Here is a 21,054-nt window from a genome sequence, read left to right as displayed (position 1 = left end):
AGAAAAGCACAGTAAACAAGAGTAAGGTTATTATGCAAATTTAAGTCCTTGCCTTCGGTGTCGATAAGAGTTTCTAGAGATAAGGTCTTCCCCCCTCTTCCTGGTATAGAGGGAGACACCTTACAGATGGAGATTTCCCTTACAATGTAAATGTTTCTTACAAAGGGTAAGTAAATTCTACTTTTTAGAGTTTCTCTCATGTCTACAGTTTTAAAGAGCAACCAGCCCAAAATAATCCTCAGGCCAAAGAGACGCATTTCGGGTGGCCAATTCCAGTCCCCCACGGAGGCATATGGGGAAGTCATCAGGTTTAAACCTGATTCTGCCTAACTTGTTTTTCCCAACAGCAGCCTGACTTATGGTCTGTCAAACATGCACTGTACATCTGCTTTAAACATTAAACATTATCCCAAAGCAAATAATGCACTCTTTGAAGATAAGGATGAATGCCTTCTGTCCTCTGACATCAATACCAATGCTCTTTTGAAGATAAGTTTTTCTTCCCAGGAGCCGGGGTCAGGTTGACTCACTGTGTATATGCTTAACTGCAGCAAAATATCTCCTTTTGACTCTGAAAAAAAAGTGTATCCCTGCACGCTTGGTGTCTGTTCTTTGTTCTGAAATGGTATATAATCATGCTCCAAACTAAGCTTCTCCAGATTGCTCTCTTCCTTGGTGGAGACCGCACTTTCAGGTTATAAGTCCTCAGCTTGGCTCAAATAAAACTCACCTTCTCTCTCTTACCAATACATCCATTATTGATTATCTGCATCAACAGTGGTAAACAGCAGAGGTGGTGTCATTTCCAGAGTGGACAAGCAGGATAATCACATCGAAATAGTTTAAGGTACATCTGTTGTTTGAAGAAAAATCCCTCTTTGTCTGTGTCATTGCTTTCTGAAATTCACTCATTTGGAAGAGGCACTCCAAATAAGTGAAATTATATTATTCATTCCTCCAGATGAAGGTATTTGTGGAAAGTCACCATCATTGAGAGGTAATATTGTTGAGGTCACCACCATTACAGCCCTGTCTTTTCTCCTTTGGTGGACTGAAAGAGTAGTTTGATGTTATTTCTCCATATGTTTACCTCCACACCTCATCCGTTTTAAAATCTCTTTCTGTCCCTATCACACTAGTGAAATTACTCTTTCGAGGCTCACCACCAATGGCCAACTAGTATCAAATCTAGTGGCCTGTTTTTGGTCCTCATCCTACCTAATGTCTTCGCAACCTTCAGAATAACTGTCCACCAGCACCTACTGACGTTCTCTCTAGGCGATCAGGACACCAGCTTCCCTGGGCTTCCTCCTGGCCACTCCTAAGTCCACTCCTTCTTGGACTCCTTTTCTCTCTTCTCTTCCTCTACCTACTTCTTAAAGGTTTTCTGGTCCCTGTGGTCCCGCCTTTGATCTCTATTTGCACTGTCTCTATTTACATGTTCTTTCTCCTACATATTTAGGGAATGACACACTTGTTCACCCCTATGCCAAGCTAGAAACCTAGAAGCAATCATGGATTCCTCCCACTCCCTCGTCCTCCACATCCAATTGGCCACCAAGTTCTGTCCGTTTTAACAAAGAAACATTTCCTCCTTCTAGTATTTTCCTGTTAGTTTCACTGCCAGCGCCTTAGCCTAGGTCTTCATTGATTCTGGTCTGACCTATCACCATAGCCTTCACACTGGTCTCTCTGCCCCTCAGGATAGCCCACCACAGTAGCAAGATTTGCCATCCTAGTAAACATGGCAGATCCTCTATTCCCCCAAAGCCCTTTTCTCTGCCTAAAGAATGGATTGAAAACTTCATTGCATGGCACACAAGGTCTCTATGACTTCTTCTGCAGACCCCTCTCCTGTCTTCCTTCCAGAATACATTGCCCCCCACTCCCGGCCCTTTCCTGAGAATGCCTGTTGTGTGCTCCCTGTTCGTAGAATGCCTTTTCTCAACTTCCCCGCCTTCCCTATCCTTCAAGACGCTGGTTCAGATGTCAACTCGCAGGTTTCTTCCCTGAAGACTTTCCCGGCACCTCAGGCAGCTGCCTTACCCGCTCCTGCACTGCCCTTTGGCAGTCCATATAGATAGTAATGATTGCTTTTTCTCCCCAAAGCCCCCCGGTATATAGTTGTGTATTTTTTTTTAGTTGTGGGTCCTTCTAGTTGTGGTATGTGGGATGCCGCCTCAGCATGACCTGATGAGCGCGCCATGTCTGCGCCCAGGATCCGAACCAGCAAAACCCTGGGCCTCCAAAGTGGAGCGCACAAACTTAACCACCTGGCCACGGGGCGGCACGATAGTAATGACTGCTAACTTTTATAGCATGCTTGTGATGTGTGCCAAGAGCTATACATCCATTATCTCACACTAACTCTTCACCATAGATTCACTAGGAAGGCATTAGTATTTTTATCCTGATTTTTCAGCTGAAGAAACTGCAGCTTAGTCAGATAAGGCGAACTGACCGCAGCCAGACGTCTGTTCAAGGATGAGGCTCAATTCGACTTTTCCACTGTCCAGTGGTTCTCAGACTCCAGCAGGCATCAGAACCACCTACAAGGCTCGTCAAACACTGACCGCTGGGCCCCACTCCAGGACTTTCTCATTCATCAGGTGAGGAGCGAGGTCCAATAACCCGCATTTCTAACAATCCCCCGGTGATGCTCATGCTGCCGGTCTCAGGACTGCACTTTGAGAACCACGTTTCACACTTTTGCTCCTCAAAGTGTGTCACAGAGTCTACAGCATCCGCATCCCCTGGGAGCTTGTTGGAAATGCAGCATTTGGGGCCTCCCCCAGCCCTACTGAATGTGCATTTTTAACAAGATACCAGGTGATTCGTGTGCACGTTAAAGTTTTCGTGCGCTCCTCACACACCTTTGGACGGAGCCAGACTCTAGAGAAGGGAACAGGTAGATCTTAATTTACAGAGACCGTCTCTAGGACAAGGATCAGCAAGGAAAACTTCGGTCACCCCGGCGCCACGGGAGCGGGTCGCCGACCAGCGCGGCAGAGCGTGAGGCTAGGGACTCCCAAGTCTCGGCGCCGCCCCCTCCACCGCCCAGTCGCGCCTCGCCCCGCCCCCCCGGTGGAGCCGCGCTCGCTAATTGGCCAGCGGAGCCCTCGCGCCCCGCCCCAGGCTCTGCTCGACCCCGCCTCCACGCGGAGGGCGGCTACTGCGCAGACGCCGACGGTGCGCTCTCCCCTCGCGTCTCCCCGGGTCCTCCGGACCACCGAGCCCTGCTCCTAGAGGAGCCCAAGAAGAGGCACCTACGTCTCGCGTCCTGCGGTGCCCACCGAGCCGCCACCCGGAAGTGCATACGTCTCCCAGGTTCTTAGCGTGTTTGTTGGAACGCCTGCCGTTTCTTTTTCATTCACCCCACAGACGATTCTTCCGTGCCTGCCGTTTGGCAGAGATGAACAGTTCCCTGTCCACGTAAAGGATTGTAAGACTGGGTGGTGAGTGCTGTGCGTCCCAGGAACTGGAGGCGCGGGGCCGGAGAGAAGCAAGCTGTCCCAGAGGGGTGCGCTCGAGTGGCTGGTGGACGGAGATCTCCGGTTGGAGAGCACTCCGCATAGAAGGGTAGCAGTCATGAACTCGTCTCCGCCTGCAGGGTGCGTGGGTGCCTGCGGGTGACGCTGGAAAGGTAAGCAGGGGCGACCCTGAGGGGCTTGTGTGCATGATAAGAAATTTAACCAATGTCCTGAGTAGCTTAGACGGTGTTGTAATCCGGATGTATGAACTCTGATTTGCACTTTAAAATACAACTGGCAGCCGGGCAGAGTTGGAGGAGGGGAAAAATGGAGGCGGGGGTGGCCTGACATGATAGATTTTTCGTTAGCAGTCTTGTGTCTTCCACTAAGATGTAACTCCCATGAGAGAAAGACTATCTGTGTCTGTTCCGTTCATTTCTCTAACTCAGCGCTTGGAAGAGTGACTGGCACACAGTAGGCCCTTATCAGACCTTTCGTGGATGAATGAATGAATCGGTTTGCCTCGATAGCACTTCCTAACTGACTGGACAGTAGATGAAGTGGGAAATAGAAGAGAGCGATCGCCGAAGATTGGAAGAACACAGATAGTGGACACCTGTTCAGTGGGTGTTTGCTGAGCACCTCTCCTGGGCTGACCACGACAAGATGCTGTAGGGCACCAGTCCAGGACAGGCTCCAACATCTGGTGTAGTTAAGGGAGGGGCCCCGGGCCCAGAATCCAATAACAAGGACCAGTTGTCCGTTTCAGTCCCACCAACAAAAAATGTCAGTTTCCTTTCTGCCTACTCACATGACCACATTTGAGAAGTACACGCTTTTTTCCTTTGTTTTGAACATTCCCGTCCACGTGAGTAGAATCCATATGACTGCGACTTTAAGGCTGGTTTTTATTTCATTATATTGATGTATCATCATTTAATAAAACCATTCCCAGGCATTTTTGTTGTTTTTACCTTCACAGATATCCTGGAATGAGTATCTTCATTTCTTCCTTTTCATTTTTTTTTTTTGCTTTTGTTGACTCTTTCCATAGGTGTAGATTACTAGTCAAATAACATTACATCTTGTAGCTCTTACCACACGTTGCCTCATTGCTTTCCAAAAAGTTAATAATGCCAACAGCAATATCCAGTTATGCATCAGTTACAAATTGATTATCTACTGGTGCCAGGCACTGAGCTAGTGCTGCGGGCATAATATGAGTGAAATAGACACAGAGCCTGCCTTTTTGTAGCTTCCAGTCTAGTCCGGGAGGGTGGCATGAATCACGTCATCATACAAGTGGAGAATGACAGACTGACAAATAGTGTGAATGAAAAATACCAGCCACTAGCCAAGAGGCTGAAGCCAGTTTTACAATTTCAGCAGCACTGGTGATAGTATGGGGGGTTCGTTTTAAATTTTACTAGTGTGCTCCCTGAGAAATGGTTTCTCAGGATTGCTTTGCTTGTTTTGGTTTCAAATTGACCTGAATTGTACCTTCCTGGTTCACCTGCTGCTTAAGGGCAGTGCTCTGTTGTAAATCAACAAAAACTTTACAAATTTAGGCCTCGGTGTTTAAAAGATGTGTAGCTGGAGTCTACTTATGAACTTGTCCTATCCTTTCCTTGGGTTTGCTCTTCAACGCGCTCCCCCTCTCCTCTGAGCGCTGGGCCGGTCTCTCTCCTCTTAGCTGAGGAGGCAGCAGTGACCCCATGCAGGGCAGGCCTCAGCTTTGAATCCCAGCTCCTCCACTTAGCTCTGTGGCCCTGGACAGATTTCTGAACGTTTTTGAGACCCAGTTTCCTCATGGGCCAGATGGAGCTAATGACAGCACCTTCCTGGTGTGATTTTTCAGCCACATGTCATGTCTGAGCCTTTGTTTATGTGGGGAAAAATAGATGAGAGCAGAATCGAGTCTCTGGCTCCTGGCAGAATGTAATACCATGCCCAAACCAATCCTTGTGGGGCTCCCCAAAATACAGAGCTAACGAAGAAAGGAATGTGCGGGTTACACTTTCCTCTTCTGCAAACGTAGGATGGGTAACGCTCTCCCCCTGTACAGGAGCCCTCGTCTAATCTGGGCACGAGAGAAGGCCTCCCTGAGGAAGAGCCTTAGAGCTGAGAACTTCAGATGCAGAGTCGTTCCCTGGGCCATCTGGGCCTGCACTTCTCTGGCATCCTACACTCTCTCTCAGGCGTGCAGTCCATCAGCACGTCCTGCCGGCTGTCACTTCTGACCATATATCCTGAATCCCGTCCCTTCCACCACTACCACTTTGGGCCGGGCCACCACTGTGTCCTGCCTGGGCCACCACAGCAGCCTCCTCGCTGGCCTCCTGCTTTCCTCTTGCCCCTACAGCCTTTTCTCCACATGGCAGCCAGGGGGTCCTTCTCCAATGGATCAAATCACTCTTTTCCTCAAAACCCCCTCATGCTTTCCCATCCGCGTAAAAGTAAATCCGGATTCCTTACCACAGTCTGCAAGACCCTGCGTGACCTGCCCCTGGCTGCCTCTCCACCCTTACTTTCTATCACTCTTTCCTTTGCCCGCTCCACTCCAGTCACACTGGCTCCTGGCTGGGCCTCAAACAACCCTTGCACGTCCCCTCCTCGAGGTGTCTGTGCTTCCTGCTTTGTCGGCCTGCAGTGTTCTTCCCCCATTTACCTGCCTGGGTCATTCACATGCTTCAGTGCTCTGCACAGGCGTCCCTGCTCCAGAGCGGGCTTTTTGGGACACTCCTCTGAGAGCATCGGCTTTCACAATTCTTTTTCTCTGCTGTGTTTGTTTTCATAGCACTTTGAACTCCTGACATTGTTGTGTTTTTAGTATTTACCTATTCAGTTACTTTTTGACCAGTTATTTTTTGTTTTCCCCACTAAAATGCAAGCTCCGTGAGAACAGGAATTTTATTTTATTCAGTGCTGATCCCTAGCACTTAAACAGTGCCTGGCACATGGGAGGGGCTCAAATACTTGTCGAATGAATTAAATCACGAATGAATGAATGAGCCAGAAAAGCAAAGGGTGAGGGGACTGATGTTCCAGATAGAATGGACTGCATGTGCCAAGGACCTGTGGCCACTAGGGGTGTCAGAACTGAAAGAAGGCCTGTAGGGCTGGGGTACAGACGGGAAGAGGTAGTGATGGAGAGGTGAGGCAGAGAGTTAAGCATGGCCCAGCCTACAGAGGACCTTGTAGCTTATGTTACAAGATTTTGGCCTTCGTTCTAAAGGCAGTGAGAAGCCATTAAAGGGTTTCAGGTAAATTGAGAATTGTGTTTTTATAGCATCCCTCTGACTACTGGGTGATCAGTTGATGGTAATGGGACAAGAATGGATGCGGGGTACCAGTGAGGTGGCTGTCAAAGTCATCCAGGCAGAGATGACAATGGTTTGCATTTGGAGACTGGTTGAAGAAGACAGAGAAACATAATTTGGACGTAAAATTAACAGACACTACTTCTTACCCCTGTGATCCAAGGTGGATGGCTCTGCTAACTCGACCTGAAAAGGCACAGACACAGACTTAGGATCTCTTCTTTGGCACAGAATTGAGCCAGTTGAGTAAGGCATCCCTTTTTTTCCCACGTATATACCTTTAGCGGACTCTCATGGAGCTTTTGCCATGGGCCAGGCCTGTGCCAAGAGCTACAGCAAATACAAAGATGCAGAAGGTGCAGCAGGCCACTGGGGAGAATTAACATCCTAAGAGAAATAGCGCCCTTCGGCCTTCCTGTCCAAATCCTATATCCCCATCCTACTTGCACTTGCCTTCTGTCTTCCGTCCTGTGTTCACTCTTCTACTTCCTATTATGTACATCTTTTTATCCTCTCTTCTCATCCCAAGGCCCAGCCAAAATTAGTTGCTCCGTAGATCTTTGAATGAATGTGAATTTTTCTCAACTCTTAATGCTAGTGGTCATAAGGGAGCCAGTGCCCCAAACTGAAGTTTCTCTCAAGTTTACTGAATTCATATCAAGATCATTTCAACTGCCCAAGCCAAATAGAGAAGAATAACTTGGCTCCCTGACTCACAGGGCTATTAGGAGAATAAAAAATAATTCACAGGGCTTTGCAGCCGTGAAAGGTGTTCGGATGATAATCGTCTGCATCTGCACTGCCTTCCTTACTGTTGTTGGCTTTGTGTTTGTTCAACAGATACATATTAAACATTCACCTTGTGTTAGGAGCTGGAGATGCAAGGACAACAAGATACAGTCTGTGCCCTCATGGAACTTATATCCTAACGTGTACTGGAGCACTGTGGGTCAAGGGAAGAAGACTTTGAAAGTCACTACCTACACAGTCCCACGACCTCACAGAACGCAGCTGCCTGAGGAACCAGCAACATTGCTGCCAAGTTCCTCTTTACCCGTGACCCCGCAGCGCAGGCTTCTCCCTCGGGTACACCCAGAGGATGCTTTATCTAAATACTATTTAAAAGATTGGACCCTCTCTGCAAGTAACGGCAACAGCTTTTCTTTAAATTCTCATTAACAGTATCCCGTTATGATGTACTCTGGTCTCTGGGCGTGTGGGTAACAGATCCAGCTTTCTAGCCTCTTGCATTGGAAGAGTCAGCAGGGGCCCTGGAGACTCTGGCACGGGTTAGGATTTTCTTGCAGGCGCTGGAAAGTCATGTAGCCTCCAGAGTTCTATATTTCAGGGATGGGAGAGCTGGGGGTGGGGGTAAGTTTCGACTAGTCCCTAAAATTGTGTGATCCATGCTCGGTTCTCCTCACTCCTGTTTCCACTGTTTGCACTCTGGGGGCCCAGCCGCCAAGACACAGACTCAGACTTTCCTGGAGCAGCCTCCGTGCAAGGAGGCACACGCAGGGCACCCTGAGGGTGAGAGGGCGACCGGTCTGAGCGTGCGCACTGGTGCCCCAAGTGCGCGCCGACTTCCCAGGGAGGGAGGGCGGGGCGCCACTGGCTCGGCGGGGGGCGGGCTCGGCGTCTGCTGCGAGAGACGATTGGCTCTGCGTAGGGGAGGGGGCTCGCTTCCTGTAGAGGCCGGAAGTAGCTCTCCGCCCTGCCAGTGGGCCATGGAGGCGGTGGCACAGTAGCACCTGAGGTGTGAAGATTGCGGGGCGGCGGCCATGGAGGCCGTGCTGAACGAGGTGGTGTCTGTGGACGACCTGCTGGTGAGGCCTAGCCCCGGGGGAGGGGAAGGGACGACTCAGAGGGCGGGTCCTGAGGAGAGTCGAGTAGGGACCAAACCCTCTTCCAAGCATCTGCTTTGCCTAGGGAAGCCGAACTACGGCTCCCGGCAGCCTCTGCAGCGTCCGGCTCCTGCCCAGGGGTGCCGCTTTGCCCCAGAGGCTAATGGGAGTTGTAGTTTCCTCCACCACCCCGTCTTGGACTCAGGGCCTGGAGTCTGGCGTGGAAAACTGGCGGGTTCGGGTTGCGGGCAGGAGTTAGGAGGTCAGGGTGCGGACACCCATTTTTGAGTGGGATCATGGTAAAATTTCATATGTTATTCACTGATTCCGGCACGGTGCTAAGTGCATTGCAGGCGGTATCTCAATCTTTGCAGCTTTAGGAGGTAGGTACTATTATTTTGCAGATAAGAAAAGGTCCAGACCCGGTAGGGTGGGGCGGGATAGGGGAAGCAGGCTCCGTCGAGGGACCGCGTAGGCTGTTGTTGAGCAGTTCTGACAGCGTGTTTACTCGGCCGCTCGGGGCCAGCTGCTCCAGGAGCGGTGCCTGGAACCGCCACCAGATGGCATCTCCGCTCGGTACCACCGGGGGGGGAGGGGAGTGGAGGGGGGACCGTCCTATGAGACAGCCCGCCAATAAGAAGCAGAGTGCTGGGTCCGAGGGATGGAGAGAGCAGAACCTGGGATGCCAGGTACCAAAACCCGCGAGGGGAGTGTGGCGGAGGCTGGGGAAGATGGAGTGTAACCGGGAAATGGACACCCGGGTCCTGATAGCGAAAGGTTCACCCCCTTCGTTGCTAAATGACTCCTCTCCTCTCCTATGGCAGAAGTTTGAAAAGAAATTTCAGTCCGAGAAGGCAGCAGGCCCGGTGTCCAAGAGCACGCAGTTTGAGTATGCCTGGTGCCTGGTGCGAAGCAAGTACAACGATGACATCCGTAAAGGCATTGCACTGCTGGAGGGTGAGGTGCCAGGCTGCCCCCACTCCCCTTCCCAACTGCCATCGGGGTCTGTCTTCTACTGCCATTGGGCCTCGTTCACTCCCTCCAACTCCAGTGCTGGGACCCTTTGTCAACATGGGCCGCTATAGTACGGTCACCTCACGGTTATTTTCCAGTAAACTCGCTGCACTGAGGGGCTGTCCTCAGCCTGACTTCTCCCGGGGTGCTTTTCACTCATTTCCAGCTCATCATTGTTTTGCCAGAGTCACACATGTCAGTCCCCCAGGACTTTGGTGATCTGGTAGACCTAATCATAAGGAAAGTGACTTCTCAGGCCACACAGTTAGCTAATTAATGGGTGGATTGGGACTGGAAGCTCCTGCCTTGGGTGTCTTGGTCCCGTGCTCTTTGCCCCCCACCACGTTGCTTATTCAGCAGCTGTTTTTGAGAACTTTTTGTGGGGGCGGCATGGAAGATGCGCAGAAGACAGTCCCCAAAACTGTGAGCTGCTGCTGCCTTTTTGACTGAAATCCTGTTTCCACTTGGTTTTGGATGGGTCACCGTTTATCAGAGGCCACAATACTTGACCTTTAAATTCTCTGTACTTCCATTCTCTTGGTCAGGTAATCGTGTGTGAGCCAACAATGTGTCCTAGCAAAGGATGGCTATTGTGAATCTCCAAGAATTACAGTCTTTCTTGATGCAAGTAATCTCACCCTATTAGTCGATCTTGCCAATTTGGATTTTTCCAGTTTCCTGTGCAGCACGGCACAGCTGTAGAAGTGGTCTCGAAGCGGCCAGTCTAGTTGAGGAGACGTACGGACACTTAGGAAGACTTGTAAACACCTGCCACACCACTTCGCATCAATTTTTAGTGCACAAGCTACAACTGAGCCCATAAGCCTCTGGGAAGTCACTGAGTTAAGAAAGAGTCGGGGGGCCATTCAGGGAAGTCTAACTGAAAGTGAGTTTTGAGCTGATTTTTGCACAGGGAGGGAGAGCAAACTCATTTTCAGCACTCCTCTGGGCAGCAAGCAACTGCAGTGAAAACACGCGGCAGATGCCCTAAGTGAGGAGAGGTGCCTTTGGCTTCTCCAGCCCTTGATTTCCTTCCAGTTCGCTGCCATGAACCGGAGTTGACTGTGGTGTTGATACCGGGGTGTTCATCAGCCTGGGTTCCCACTGCCCCAGAGCTGAACCAGGGACTTTCTCCCAGGATCCCATAGGGATTCAGGGGTCTCTGGGACACAAGTACTAGAGAGTAGGGAAGCGTTTCACCCTCTGCCCTCCCCTCCCCAGAGCTGCTGCCCAAAGGGAGCAAAGAGGAGCAGCGTGACTATGTCTTCTATCTGGCTGTGGGCAACTACCGGCTCAAGGTAGGCAGGGAGCTCCCTCCTTCCCTCTCCCCCTGCTTGGCTGGGCCACAGGACCCTCTTCTCCCCGCAGGGTGGAGCCCTGGCCACCAGGAAGGCTGAAGGGGGCAGGAGCAGGGGGCGGTGCTGGGTACAGAGGTGAGGGGTGAGAGCAGGTCAGGACGCTGAGGGAAGGTGAGTGACCTCGGATCAGGGCGCCGAGGGTGTGGGGAGCGAGGTGACGTCAAGATTGGGGTGCAGCCCCAAGCCTCGGGTTGTTATCTGCCCCAGCTTATCACCCCCACACAGTTGGCGTTGTTTGTGGACTCTACTCCGTTGGGTGGGGCTGGATGAGGGAGGGGGAGGGGGAGGGAGGCCCCTCCCTGGGCAGGGGATGGGATGCTGAGGGGGATTGTGTCTTCCCTGAGTGCAGGAATATGAAAAGGCCCTGAAGTACGTGCGAGGGCTGCTGCAGACTGAGCCCCAGAACAACCAGGCCAAGGAACTGGAGCGGCTCATTGACAAGGCCATGAAGAAGGGTGAGCGCCTCGTCCCGCCTATCTCCCGCCACTCCCCGCCCTCCTGTCTTCCCGGCCCCCGTTGTCCCCAGGTCCCCTCAACTCTGTTGAGTCCTCTTCCTTCCCCCATGCCTGGTCCCTCCGGTCTCAGTTTAAATGACCCCCCTCCAAGCATTTCCTCCTCAAGCCCCAGAGGCCCTCTCTGTCCACATTTAGAGTCCCTCGCTGCACGCCTTCAGGCGGAGAGCAGCCTTTCTCTTGATGAGCAGTGGGCAGGGAGGACATGGGGGGCTGGGGTCCCTATGGGGGCGTGGCTGGGCTCCTGACAGTCTCCCTTTTCCTTTCCCCAGACGGACTAGTGGGCATGGCCATCGTTGGAGGCATGGCCCTGGGCGTAGCGGGACTGGCCGGACTCATCGGATTTGCTGTGTCCAAGTCCAAATCCTGAACGAGACCGCACCTCCGCCTCTGCCCGGGGACATGTAGGAACCCGTGGAGGTCACTCGAAGAGGGGCCTGTCCATTTTCCCTGTCTTCTCCTCCGCCTGTTACTGTCCTCAGCCTCCTCTCCCCTGATTAGCCCCAAATCTTGTGCTTTGGGATGAGTGTAAATAAAATTGGGCTTTGTCTTGGGAACTGTGTCCGCGTTGAGGAAGGGGTGGATTCTGTTGGGCCTAGAGGTGGGGGTCACATGTGGTCCTTTCCTGCTCTCCTGCCCCTGCCCTCTAGGCTGGTGTGGGGCTCTCCTTTGTCCACCGAGCTGCCCAGACCCCACACCCTTCCTTCCTCCCCCTCCCCCAAAGCCACGCCCTTGAGCAGTGGCGGACAGCATGGGGACGTGACCCCAGAATCCTGGGAGGAAGCAGCGGCTGGAGGCGGGTAGGACACAGCTGAGGGGAAGGCTGAGAGTTATGGCTCCGGTCTCCTCTGACCCACTCAGCTGCCTCTCTGCACGTGGAGTTTTCCATACCAGGGGGGCCCCCACTCAGTTTCCTCCAAAACCCCCGCCCTTCCCTCTCTTCCTGCATCCTCCCCTCCCCGCCCCCCCATCTTTCTCCTTAGGGGCAGAGGCGGCTGGTAAAGGGAAGGAAACAGGCATTTGGCATGGAGTAGCAGGGGTCTTGGGAGAGGTGAGGAAGCCAGGACACCTCAGCTGTAGGTGGAAGGTCAGGGCCCAGTCGGCACCCAGCCTGCTTTACCCCACACCCGCCTGTGCCAGGCTCAGCGTGGGCCTGTCTTGCTTCACTGCATACCTCTCGTTCCACAGCCAAGCCAGCCCAGCCAGGGGGCGGGGAGGAGTCTCACACGGGGAAGGGGGGCATGGGGGTTACAGTTCACCAGCTCAGTGATGTCCTGTGTGACTGCCCGGGTGTAGGATCAGCCCCTCAGAGGCCACGTTGCCAGAAGAGAACCGGAGCAATCCTGGCTGGGGCCTTGGGGCAGGAAATGAGACTCCCCATCAGGACAGGTGCTCAGCCTTGGCTTGGGGTAGGAACCCAGAGGTTTCTAATCTGTCGTAATTAATAAAGCTGGTGACAGTTCTGATAATTCTAAGCTTCTTGAATTAGCCCCAGGATCACGTTCTGGGCTGGTGACAGCCCCTGAGGGCCCCTTGGCAGCAGGTTCAAGCTCATTGCTGATCAAAGATCAATTGCTTGATCAAAGAGTCAAAGATCAACCCACCAAGGGGGGACATTCAAGTTCAGGAAATTGAAGCTTAGAGGTAAGCAGCTGCTGGTGGCTTCACCCCGGGCCTGGAGCACCCAGACCCAGGCCACTCACTGAGGACGAGCAGTTCATATGTGCAGGTGCTTTCATCTGTGGCCACAGTTATTACAACCTAGGAGGTGAGGAAATCCACGGAAGCAGAAATGAGCACCACCCACATGCCCGTGGCACTCTGCTAAATGACGGGGTCTGGTCTGAATCCAGGCGGACGACCCCAGAGCCCTGGGTTCCTCCCAGAGACCCCGTTCCCTTACTCAACTTCGGTTCTCCTTGGAGACTCCAATGGCCAACCCCTAGGGCTGTGAGTCTCTAGACTTGTCCTCACCGACATCCAGAGGTGGCGGCTCTGCTCCCTGGATCCGTCCGCTACTGAAAGCTACGGTGGGCCTGTCTGTGGTCATTCTCTGTCTGTCCCTGTCGCTTGTCTCTCAGTCACCTTCTCTCTCCTTGTCCCTCTTATTCCATTCTCTGGCTCCCAATGAAAGCCGAGTCAGAGACAGACGCTTCCCCTTGACTCCCAGTGCCTCCCATGGGGGCCCCTCCTTGGCTGCATCCGTTAGTCACTCCCCCCACCCTCGTGGGGCGGGAGCCCAGGGCAGCCCGGAGGCCGGGGGGAGGGGGTGGACTTTTGGCCCATTCCGTTTATTCCCTCCATCGCCTCGTCAACAGCTGCCGCACGCTCTTAGCTCATTCCTCCGACCAACCTGCGGGGAAGCAGAGAGACCCAGAGAGAGGAGACAGAAACCGGGAGACAGACCTGCGGGGAAGCAGAGAGAGCCAGAGAGGGAAGGAGACAGAAACCAGGAAACAGACCAGAGCGAGGCCGAAGCCGAGGCTGCAGGTGGCCTTCTGCCCTCCCCCTCCCTCTCTCTCCCGCCTGCCTTAACAGCCCTCCTTAGCCAAAGCCGCTTCACCTTCCTCCGGGGCTCAGCCCCTTCCCCTCTCTGGGGCCCCAGGCGCCCCTCAGGGCCTGCGTCCCACCATGTCGGTGGCTGTGGAGACCTTCGGCTTCTTCATGGCAGCCCTGGGGCTGCTGATGCTGGGGGTGACCCTGCCAAACAGCTACTGGCGAGTGTCCACCGTGCATGGGAACGTCATCACCACCAACACCATCTTCGAGAACCTCTGGTATAGCTGTGCTACCGACTCCCTTGGAGTCTACAACTGCTGGGAGTTCCCGTCCATGCTGGCCCTCTCTGGTAGGGGCTGGGGAGAGGTGCACGGGGCAGAGGGAGGTGGAGGTTGGAGAGAGCCCTGAGTGGGGCGGGTGCCGCCGCCTGGGGCCCGGCCTGGGGCGCCATGTGGATAAGGGAGGCCTGCTCAAGCTCAGGGACTAGGGCTCCTCCAGCCAGGAGTGCTGGGGATAACCCCCGTGCCTGGAACTGCAGTGGAGACATCGTCACACATGGCCCCCTGCTCTAACGTGACAGTCCGTGTTCGTGGTTCCAAGCGCGGGCGCCGTGGGGGTCAGACTGCCGGATTCAGCGCCTGCCATTTACTAGCTCTCTGCCTTGGGCAGGTGATAAAAGAGCTTCTTTTGGCCCATTTGTAAAATACGGTCACAAGAGCCCTGGTTCACAGGGTGGTTGTGAAGAGGAGACGAGAGAAAACCTGCAAACTGTTAGCATGATGTTAGCATCTAGATGCGCTCAATCAGTGTTGGCATTTTAGTTTGGGGTGGGAGTGGGCTGAAGAGGAGCCCCCATCTGGGATTCTTGCGGGTTGAGACAGAACTCTCGGTAGCCTCCCCAGGCTGCCACTGGGGCACCGGTCTCGCTGTCACGGCGAGTTCTGAAGGCCTGTTTTAAAGGACGTCTTCCTGCAGGTCTCCGTACTCAGGTACGGGCCGTGCTCAGGGTTCTCGGGGCTGTGCATTGTTTTGAGGTTCCTAGCAGGCTGGAGCCTACTAGGAAGGCTCTGCCTGGTGGCTGTCGCATCTTCCTGCTTCCGGGTCACCCTGTGAGTGTCACCCGCTCATCCCCCAGGTCAGTCTGCCCCAGGCCGGGCCAAGAGGGGATGACCAGGAACCCCATGAGGTGCAGCTCCCATGCCCTCACTGGGTGCTCCCGGAGCCATCATGCTCTGCCAGGTCCCTCCTGCAGGTGCCAGGTGGTACAGGAAGGACTGGAGGCCAACACTCCAGAAAACTGCCCCCATGAATGTCAAAGATGCTCTGAGCAGTTAGGGGGTCCGGGTGGGTCCCGTGCCTCCACTATTCCCAGGATCTATTCCCACTATTCCCAGTGCCGGGGCTTCATGCTTTCATCCGTCTCTCCAGGACGACTGTTAGCAAGGCAGCTCCCCCAAAAGCCCTACAGAAGCTGAGTACGATCTGGGCCAGAAGCCCGGAAGGCTGGGTGGCCAGCAGGGACATTGGAGGCAGCCAGCTCAGCAGCCCTGGCCATCTCCACTTCACTTACTCCTCAGCCACACCGTGGGATGAGGACGGGCCTTTGCTGTGAGCCTGCCCACTTGAGAAGGCCCCTTTTGGAACTGCTGCCCTTAGCCTGAGAGAGGACATGGGTGTGCATGGAAGATGGGGGTGCAGGAGCGTGCTTGAGGGGGAAGGGCAGAGAGGGCAGCCACCCAGCGCTGAGAGTCATCCGGGGTCCCGGCGTTATGCCAGGCACTCCCCACACCCCGTTTCTGTGTTGTTTACAAGGGCCCTGCTGTCAGGGGTGTTAGCAACCTCATCTTAGCGAAGCTGCAAAACTGCAGGGTCAGCTTGACCTGCCCAGAGCCGCACAGCTGGTGGAGGGGCTGGAGTCCGGACTCGTGTGTCTGAGTCCAGGGCCAGGGATTCTCCCAAGGCTGATGCTGGGCCTAACAGGGGTCCTGACAGGCACTGAATCACCCCCACCGCTCAGCCCCTGCTGTTAATAATTGCCCTTTGTCTGCCGGAACCACCTGGGGTTTCGGAGGGGGTCTGCCCAGGTGCAGGTGGGCGGATGGATGGGTGGGGAAGGATATGCAGCAGGGGGGAGAGGCGGGAAATCTGGAGGGAGTGGCTGGCAGTGAAAAAGGGCTCCCAGAGAACTTTGTCCCCCCTCCTATCTACCCCCCAACTCCGGGCCACTTCACATCCTCCTGGCAGGGACCCAGCCTTTCCCCTTCAGCACCAACGGCACTGCCCCACCCGGGAAAGGGGTGCAAGGTCCTTGGGAGTACTTGGCAACTATCAAAGAGGAGGGGGAAGGGAGCCAGCCTCCAGCTTTGAGAAAGGGGAAACTGAGGCACTGAAAGCACATGAGCTAGACTGACTTGGATTGGTCCTGGGCCCAGGTATCCCACCTCCTGGATCAGAAACTGCCCTCAACCCAGTGACCCATAGGCCACTGCTGCCCCCTATTGGTCATTCCAAGGAGGAAGCTTAATTCAGGATGCTTGGCACTCTGCTAGGCACTCAGTGGCACCTGGAGAGGAGGCAGGGTGTGGGGAAGGGGCAGGAGGAGCTCAGGGGCAGTCTCTGTGATACACGGCAGAGTGTGGTCACCATCTAACAGAGGAGTGGTTCTCACACGGGGGATTTTGCCCCCAGGGGGTTGACGATGTCTAGACATTTAGATTGTCCCGCCTGGGGGGATCGCTACTGACTTCTAGTGGGTAGAGGCCAAGGATGCTGCTAAACATCCTACAATGCACGGGACGGCCCCCAGAACAAAGCGTCATCCAGCCGGCGGGTCAGTAGTGCCACGGAGAAGCCCTGTAACAGGTGGAGGTAGAGGTGAAGTGCGCTGGGCTCACAGGGGTGGGGCGGGAGGGGCTGAGCCTCCTTGGGACTGACTAGCTTCTGGGAAGGAGAGGGGTGTGACCCCTCAGCCTGTAGGCTGGATGGAGCCCCAAGCGGAAGGAGAGGACTGGAGGGCTTTTAGGGGCTGAGGCCTGAGCAGGGGCTGGAAGGGGCTCACTCTGCTGTGGAGGGAGAGGGGAGATGGAGGGGGAGGGGCTGGATCAGGGACCAATGGCTGCACCCCACCTCCCCAGGGTACATCCAGGCCTGCCGGGCGCTCATGATCACCGGCATCCTCCTGGGCTTCCTGGGCCTCTTCCTGGGCATGCTGGGGCTGCGCTGCACAAACATTGGCAGCATTGAGCTCTCCAGGAAAGCCAAGCTGGCGGCCACCGCAGGAGCCCTACACATACTGGCTGGTAATTGGGGGAAGGTGATGGTGGGCCCTGTGTTGTGGTGGGGGGTTGGGGGGCAACAGACCCCGGGGTTCTCTGTCATCTCCAGCTCCCCACTCCTGGCACTTGTCTCACTTTCCCCTTTGCATTGACACTTGCCTCCCAGGCTCAGCTCTCCCTCTCTCCCTGCTTACATCAGCCTCACCCACGTTCACCAAATCCTTTGGCTACAAATCAGCCCATCAGCAATGTTTCTTGAGCGCCCACTAGGAGCCAGGCGTAAGCGAGGTGTGGGAGGGACTCCAAAGGTGAGCGTGAGTGTCTCCAGAGCTCACAGCCTGGCTGGGAAGACAGGAGTCAGGATGCACACACACACATGCACACTGCACGCAATAACAGTACCACGTGGCTTGCCATCCCTTTTCAATTTGCTAAAACGTTTCTGCACACGTCACCTCATATCGAGGTGGGGTGGGTCTTGTCCCATTCTCCAGATGTGGAAACGGGCTCAGAAAGGTCAGGTGGCTTACTGGAGGACAAGTCCCCAGCGAGTAGCGAGGCTGGTCCTGCAGTCCAGGGGTCTGGCTGGCTTCAGGCCTTCATGCACTGAGTGGCAAAGGCCTGTCGCAGGCTCTGAGGGCTTTGGGCGGCCAAAGGAAGAGGCATCAGGTCAGGCAGGGTGGGGGTGGGGGGCCGGGAAGACTGCTTGGGCTTTGGAAGATGGGTGGGACTCCCATGGGGTGGATTTTAAGTTATCAAGGCGCTAGAGGTAGGAATGAACAAGGCAGGTCAGGGATAAAGATAGGGGAGGGGAGCTGAGGAGCAGAATGTGGGAGACTAGACGAGAAGGGTGGGCTGCGGTTGGGTCCTGGGTGCTGGGTCAGGAAGCTTACAGTGGACCCTAGGAAACAGAGGGTCATGAGCCGGGGAGGGGCAAAGAAAGGGATCGAAGGAAACTCGCCCTGGGACTTGCTGCCCTGCGTCCTGCTTCTGGGCTGCCCCTCCCTCCGCCGGGCCGAGGGCGCTGGTTCGGGCCTCCTCTCCCTCCCCCAGGTGTCTGCGGCATGGTGGCCATCTCCTGGTACGCCTTCAACATCACCCGGGACTTCTTCAACCCCTCGTATCAAGGAACCAAGTGAGTGTGGGAGCCTCACCCTTGGGGGCGGTGGGTGGGACTCGGCCCGGTCCCCGAGCTAGCGCTGCCCCATGGCCGTCCGTGTCCCCAGGTACGAGCTGGGCCCCGCCCTCTACCTGGGCTGGAGCGCCTCGCTGCTCTCCATCCTGGGCGGCTCCTGCCTCTGCGCTCACTGCTGCTGCGCCCCCGATGAGGACCCCGCCGCCAGGTAAGGGAGGGCGGAGCGGCGGGGGCGGGGGACACGCGAGGGCCGCCCCTCCCTCTGACTAGGCCCCCTCCCCTCCAGGGCCCGGCCTCCCTACAAGGCCTCCGCGCTGCGCTCCGCCAGCCTCGCTGCCCGCCTGTCCCCCACGGCCGCGGATGAAGAAGACAGCAGCTTTGGCAAATACGGGAAAAACGCTTACGTGTAGGAGGCCCGGCCTGTGGACCCCATTCCCTTCCCACTGCCCCCAGCGGAGAGGGGTCCCCGGAACCCGGGCCGCAGGCACCGGCCCACGCTCCTTGTAACAACCTCAGGGGCAGACCGCGCCCCAGGGCCCGCCCCGTGCTCGGAAGCCAGGCCCAGCTGTGGCCGCACCGCGGGTCCCGTCTCTCCTATGGGAGCTCAGCCCCGGACACGCCTCCTGCGTTTGGCCAAGAACCCGTCTCCTGAGAACTCACCTCGGACTCCTAAGGTCGGACCCCTCTTTTTCTTCTGAGTCTAGGCTCTGGGTGGTTAAGGGGGCCGAGCTGTCCCCGATTGTTTGTATTCTATATAAATACATACATAAATAAATTTGTATTGTGAACCGTCCAGGGGTTGAGGGCGTCATAAAGGGGCTGGCCAAGCAAGGGTGGCTGGGGCGGCGCCCAGGGCCATGTCAAGTCTTGGACCCCAGACTGTCACATGTCTCCGCTGCCTTTGAACTGTCTTATCCAGCAAGAGAGGAGGCGAGGGACTTCAAGAGTGTGGCTCTCTTTTAATTACTGATAAGAGTCATCCAGGAGCAGATCCGGCAAGACTCAGCTCTGGGAAACTGAAAATAGCAGATAGTCCCTGGCCAGCCTGAGATCATAACAAGTCACTCCTTTATTCCTGACCTTTCTCACCGCTGTGCAAGGAGACAGTTGGTCTAGAGCGGTTTCTTTACCAGAGAGCCGGCATTAGAAATTGACAAGTCCTTTGAAACTGTGTCAAATCAGCCGGGTCTGATGCATGTAGATTTTTCTGGGGAAGGTTCAGTAGCTTCCAGAAAAGGCTCTGAAGTTCTGTTCACAGAGGCTTGCATATCGGTGAGGTGTGTGTGACTGGATGTTGCCCAGCTCAGACATGGCACTGGATCATGGGCAGGCTTGGCACATGCCCAGTGGGCACTGAGCAGAGCTGGTACCCACATGAGACAGGAAAATGAGGCCACAAGAAAAGAAGCCAGATGTCCAATGGAAGGAGGCGACTCGGGCCCTATCCTGGTTCCTGTCTGTTGCAGCGTTGCCTATGCTGACATGTCACTTGGGGGCGGCCTGGCTTCTGACCTCAGTGCCCTCGCCGTTCTCTTTCAGGCCATCCGTCCACCAGCGCTGACTCTCCCCTGGGACGTAGAGACCCCTAACTCGGCTTTCTAACTGAGCTCTCTCTCCCAAGCTTCAGAAGTACATGTACCCCCTGGTGTCTTCTCACCAGGCTGGATAAATTCATCAAATTCCTCACTTTCCCCCAAAGCCACAGTTCCTGTCATTCCTGTTACCAGCATTGCCAACCTCTCAGTCGCAGGCTGACAATCTCAATCATCTCTGGCTTCTCCTTTCATTTCTCCACCCTTCATTTCCACTTCCCCTCAGCTGCCAAATCTGACCACTCTTCCCTCCACAGTGTTTTTCACATCCACCTCCTTCTCTGCCTTCTCCACTGCCTGGTCCTGGATCAGGCCCTCATCCTTTCCTGCCCTGATTTGTCACAGGATTCCCCTAATTGGGCATCTCATTCCATCTTTCTAGTCCCTTCCACATTCCTCTACTGGAGGAGAAAAAAAGCCCAAGACAATTGAGACTTTGACACACTGCCTGGCCCCACCCCACCTTTCTACCCCCATTTCTTACCCCTCCGCCATACAATGGTCCTCTCCCAGCACACTGCACTGCTCACTGGCCCTGGACACACCCTCCCATCAGGGCCCACCTACTGGGCTCCACCAAGAAACACTGTGTTTTTTGAACTGTTCTCTACATAAAGGGTCCATGGCCAGGTCTGCAAAAATCTGTATATCCTACCCTGCCTGACACTCTGCTTTCGTACAGTTTATGGATGTCCCATGGCCAAGTCCAAAGTCCACGTGGAAGGGACTGCAGGAGAGTGCGGGAAGCGTGTTTCATGGCGGGCCCTTGGTGTAACCCACTTCGTTAGCACACCGATGGTGGTTTCTCTCTCCAAAATGAGACACACTCCTTAAAAAGTGTCACACAATTCTGAAAGGCGGGAAAGCTCTGCAGGGATGCCTATGTCCCCCACGGTGAGGGACAAAAGTCAACTACAACTCCTGACGCCCCCCCAGGCATCTCCAACCCAACTTGTCCCTCTGCCCACCTGCAGCACTGCCCCCTTTCCAGCCTGCCTCTGCTCACCTCTCCCCCTTTCTGGAAAACTAACCTGA

At 54.8% G+C, this 21,054-nt stretch overlaps 2 protein-coding genes across 2 annotated transcripts; both read left to right on the top strand.

The window, feature by feature from the left end:
- The first annotated feature begins 3,129 nt into the window (after positions 1-3,129).
- On the top strand, positions 3,130-12,075 carry FIS1 (fission, mitochondrial 1). The gene is made up of 6 exons (XM_044746907.2): positions 3,130-3,643; positions 7,631-8,616; positions 9,459-9,591; positions 10,870-10,946; positions 11,356-11,461; positions 11,791-12,075. Exons 2-6 carry the CDS (start codon positions 8,572-8,574, stop codon positions 11,886-11,888), a joined length of 459 nt encoding a protein of 152 aa, XP_044602842.1. The 5' UTR covers positions 3,130-3,643; positions 7,631-8,571; the 3' UTR covers positions 11,889-12,075.
- A 1,579-nt stretch (positions 12,076-13,654) lies between these two features.
- On the top strand, positions 13,655-19,215 carry CLDN15 (claudin 15). The gene is made up of 5 exons (XM_014853927.3): positions 13,655-14,366; positions 17,152-17,316; positions 18,346-18,427; positions 18,519-18,635; positions 18,714-19,215. The coding sequence occupies exons 1-5, from the start codon at positions 14,150-14,152 to the stop codon at positions 18,835-18,837; spliced, it is 705 nt and encodes a 234-aa protein (XP_014709413.1). The 5' UTR covers positions 13,655-14,149; the 3' UTR covers positions 18,838-19,215.
- The last annotated feature ends 1,839 nt before the right edge of the window (positions 19,216-21,054 follow it).

This window comes from Equus asinus, chromosome 14 (assembly GCF_041296235.1).
Source record: "Equus asinus isolate D_3611 breed Donkey chromosome 14, EquAss-T2T_v2, whole genome shotgun sequence".
Lineage (NCBI taxonomy): Eukaryota > Metazoa > Chordata > Mammalia > Perissodactyla > Equidae > Equus > Equus asinus.
Note: the sequence above shows the minus strand (reverse complement) of the source record. Positions and strands in the feature narration are given on the sequence as shown.

What these genes read in the sequence shown, in the direction of transcription:
- FIS1 (XM_044746907.2), top strand. Translation starts at nt 8,572, where the DNA reads ATGGAGGCCGTGCTGAACGAGGTGGTGTCTGTGGACGACCTGCTG. An exon ending in TGTCTGTGGACGACCTGCTG is followed by an intron (nt 8,617 to 9,458) that starts GTGAGGCCTAGC and finishes CTCCTATGGCAG; the next exon opens with AAGTTTGAAAAGAAATTTCA. An exon ending in AGGCATTGCACTGCTGGAGG is followed by an intron (nt 9,592 to 10,869) that starts GTGAGGTGCCAG and finishes TCCCCTCCCCAG; the next exon opens with AGCTGCTGCCCAAAGGGAGC.
- CLDN15 (XM_014853927.3), top strand. Translation starts at nt 14,150, where the DNA reads ATGTCGGTGGCTGTGGAGACCTTCGGCTTCTTCATGGCAGCCCTGGGG. An exon ending in GTCCATGCTGGCCCTCTCTG is followed by an intron (nt 14,367 to 17,151) that starts GTAGGGGCTGGG and finishes CCACCTCCCCAG; the next exon opens with GGTACATCCAGGCCTGCCGG. An exon ending in CCCTCGTATCAAGGAACCAA is followed by an intron (nt 18,428 to 18,518) that starts GTGAGTGTGGGA and finishes CCGTGTCCCCAG; the next exon opens with GTACGAGCTGGGCCCCGCCC.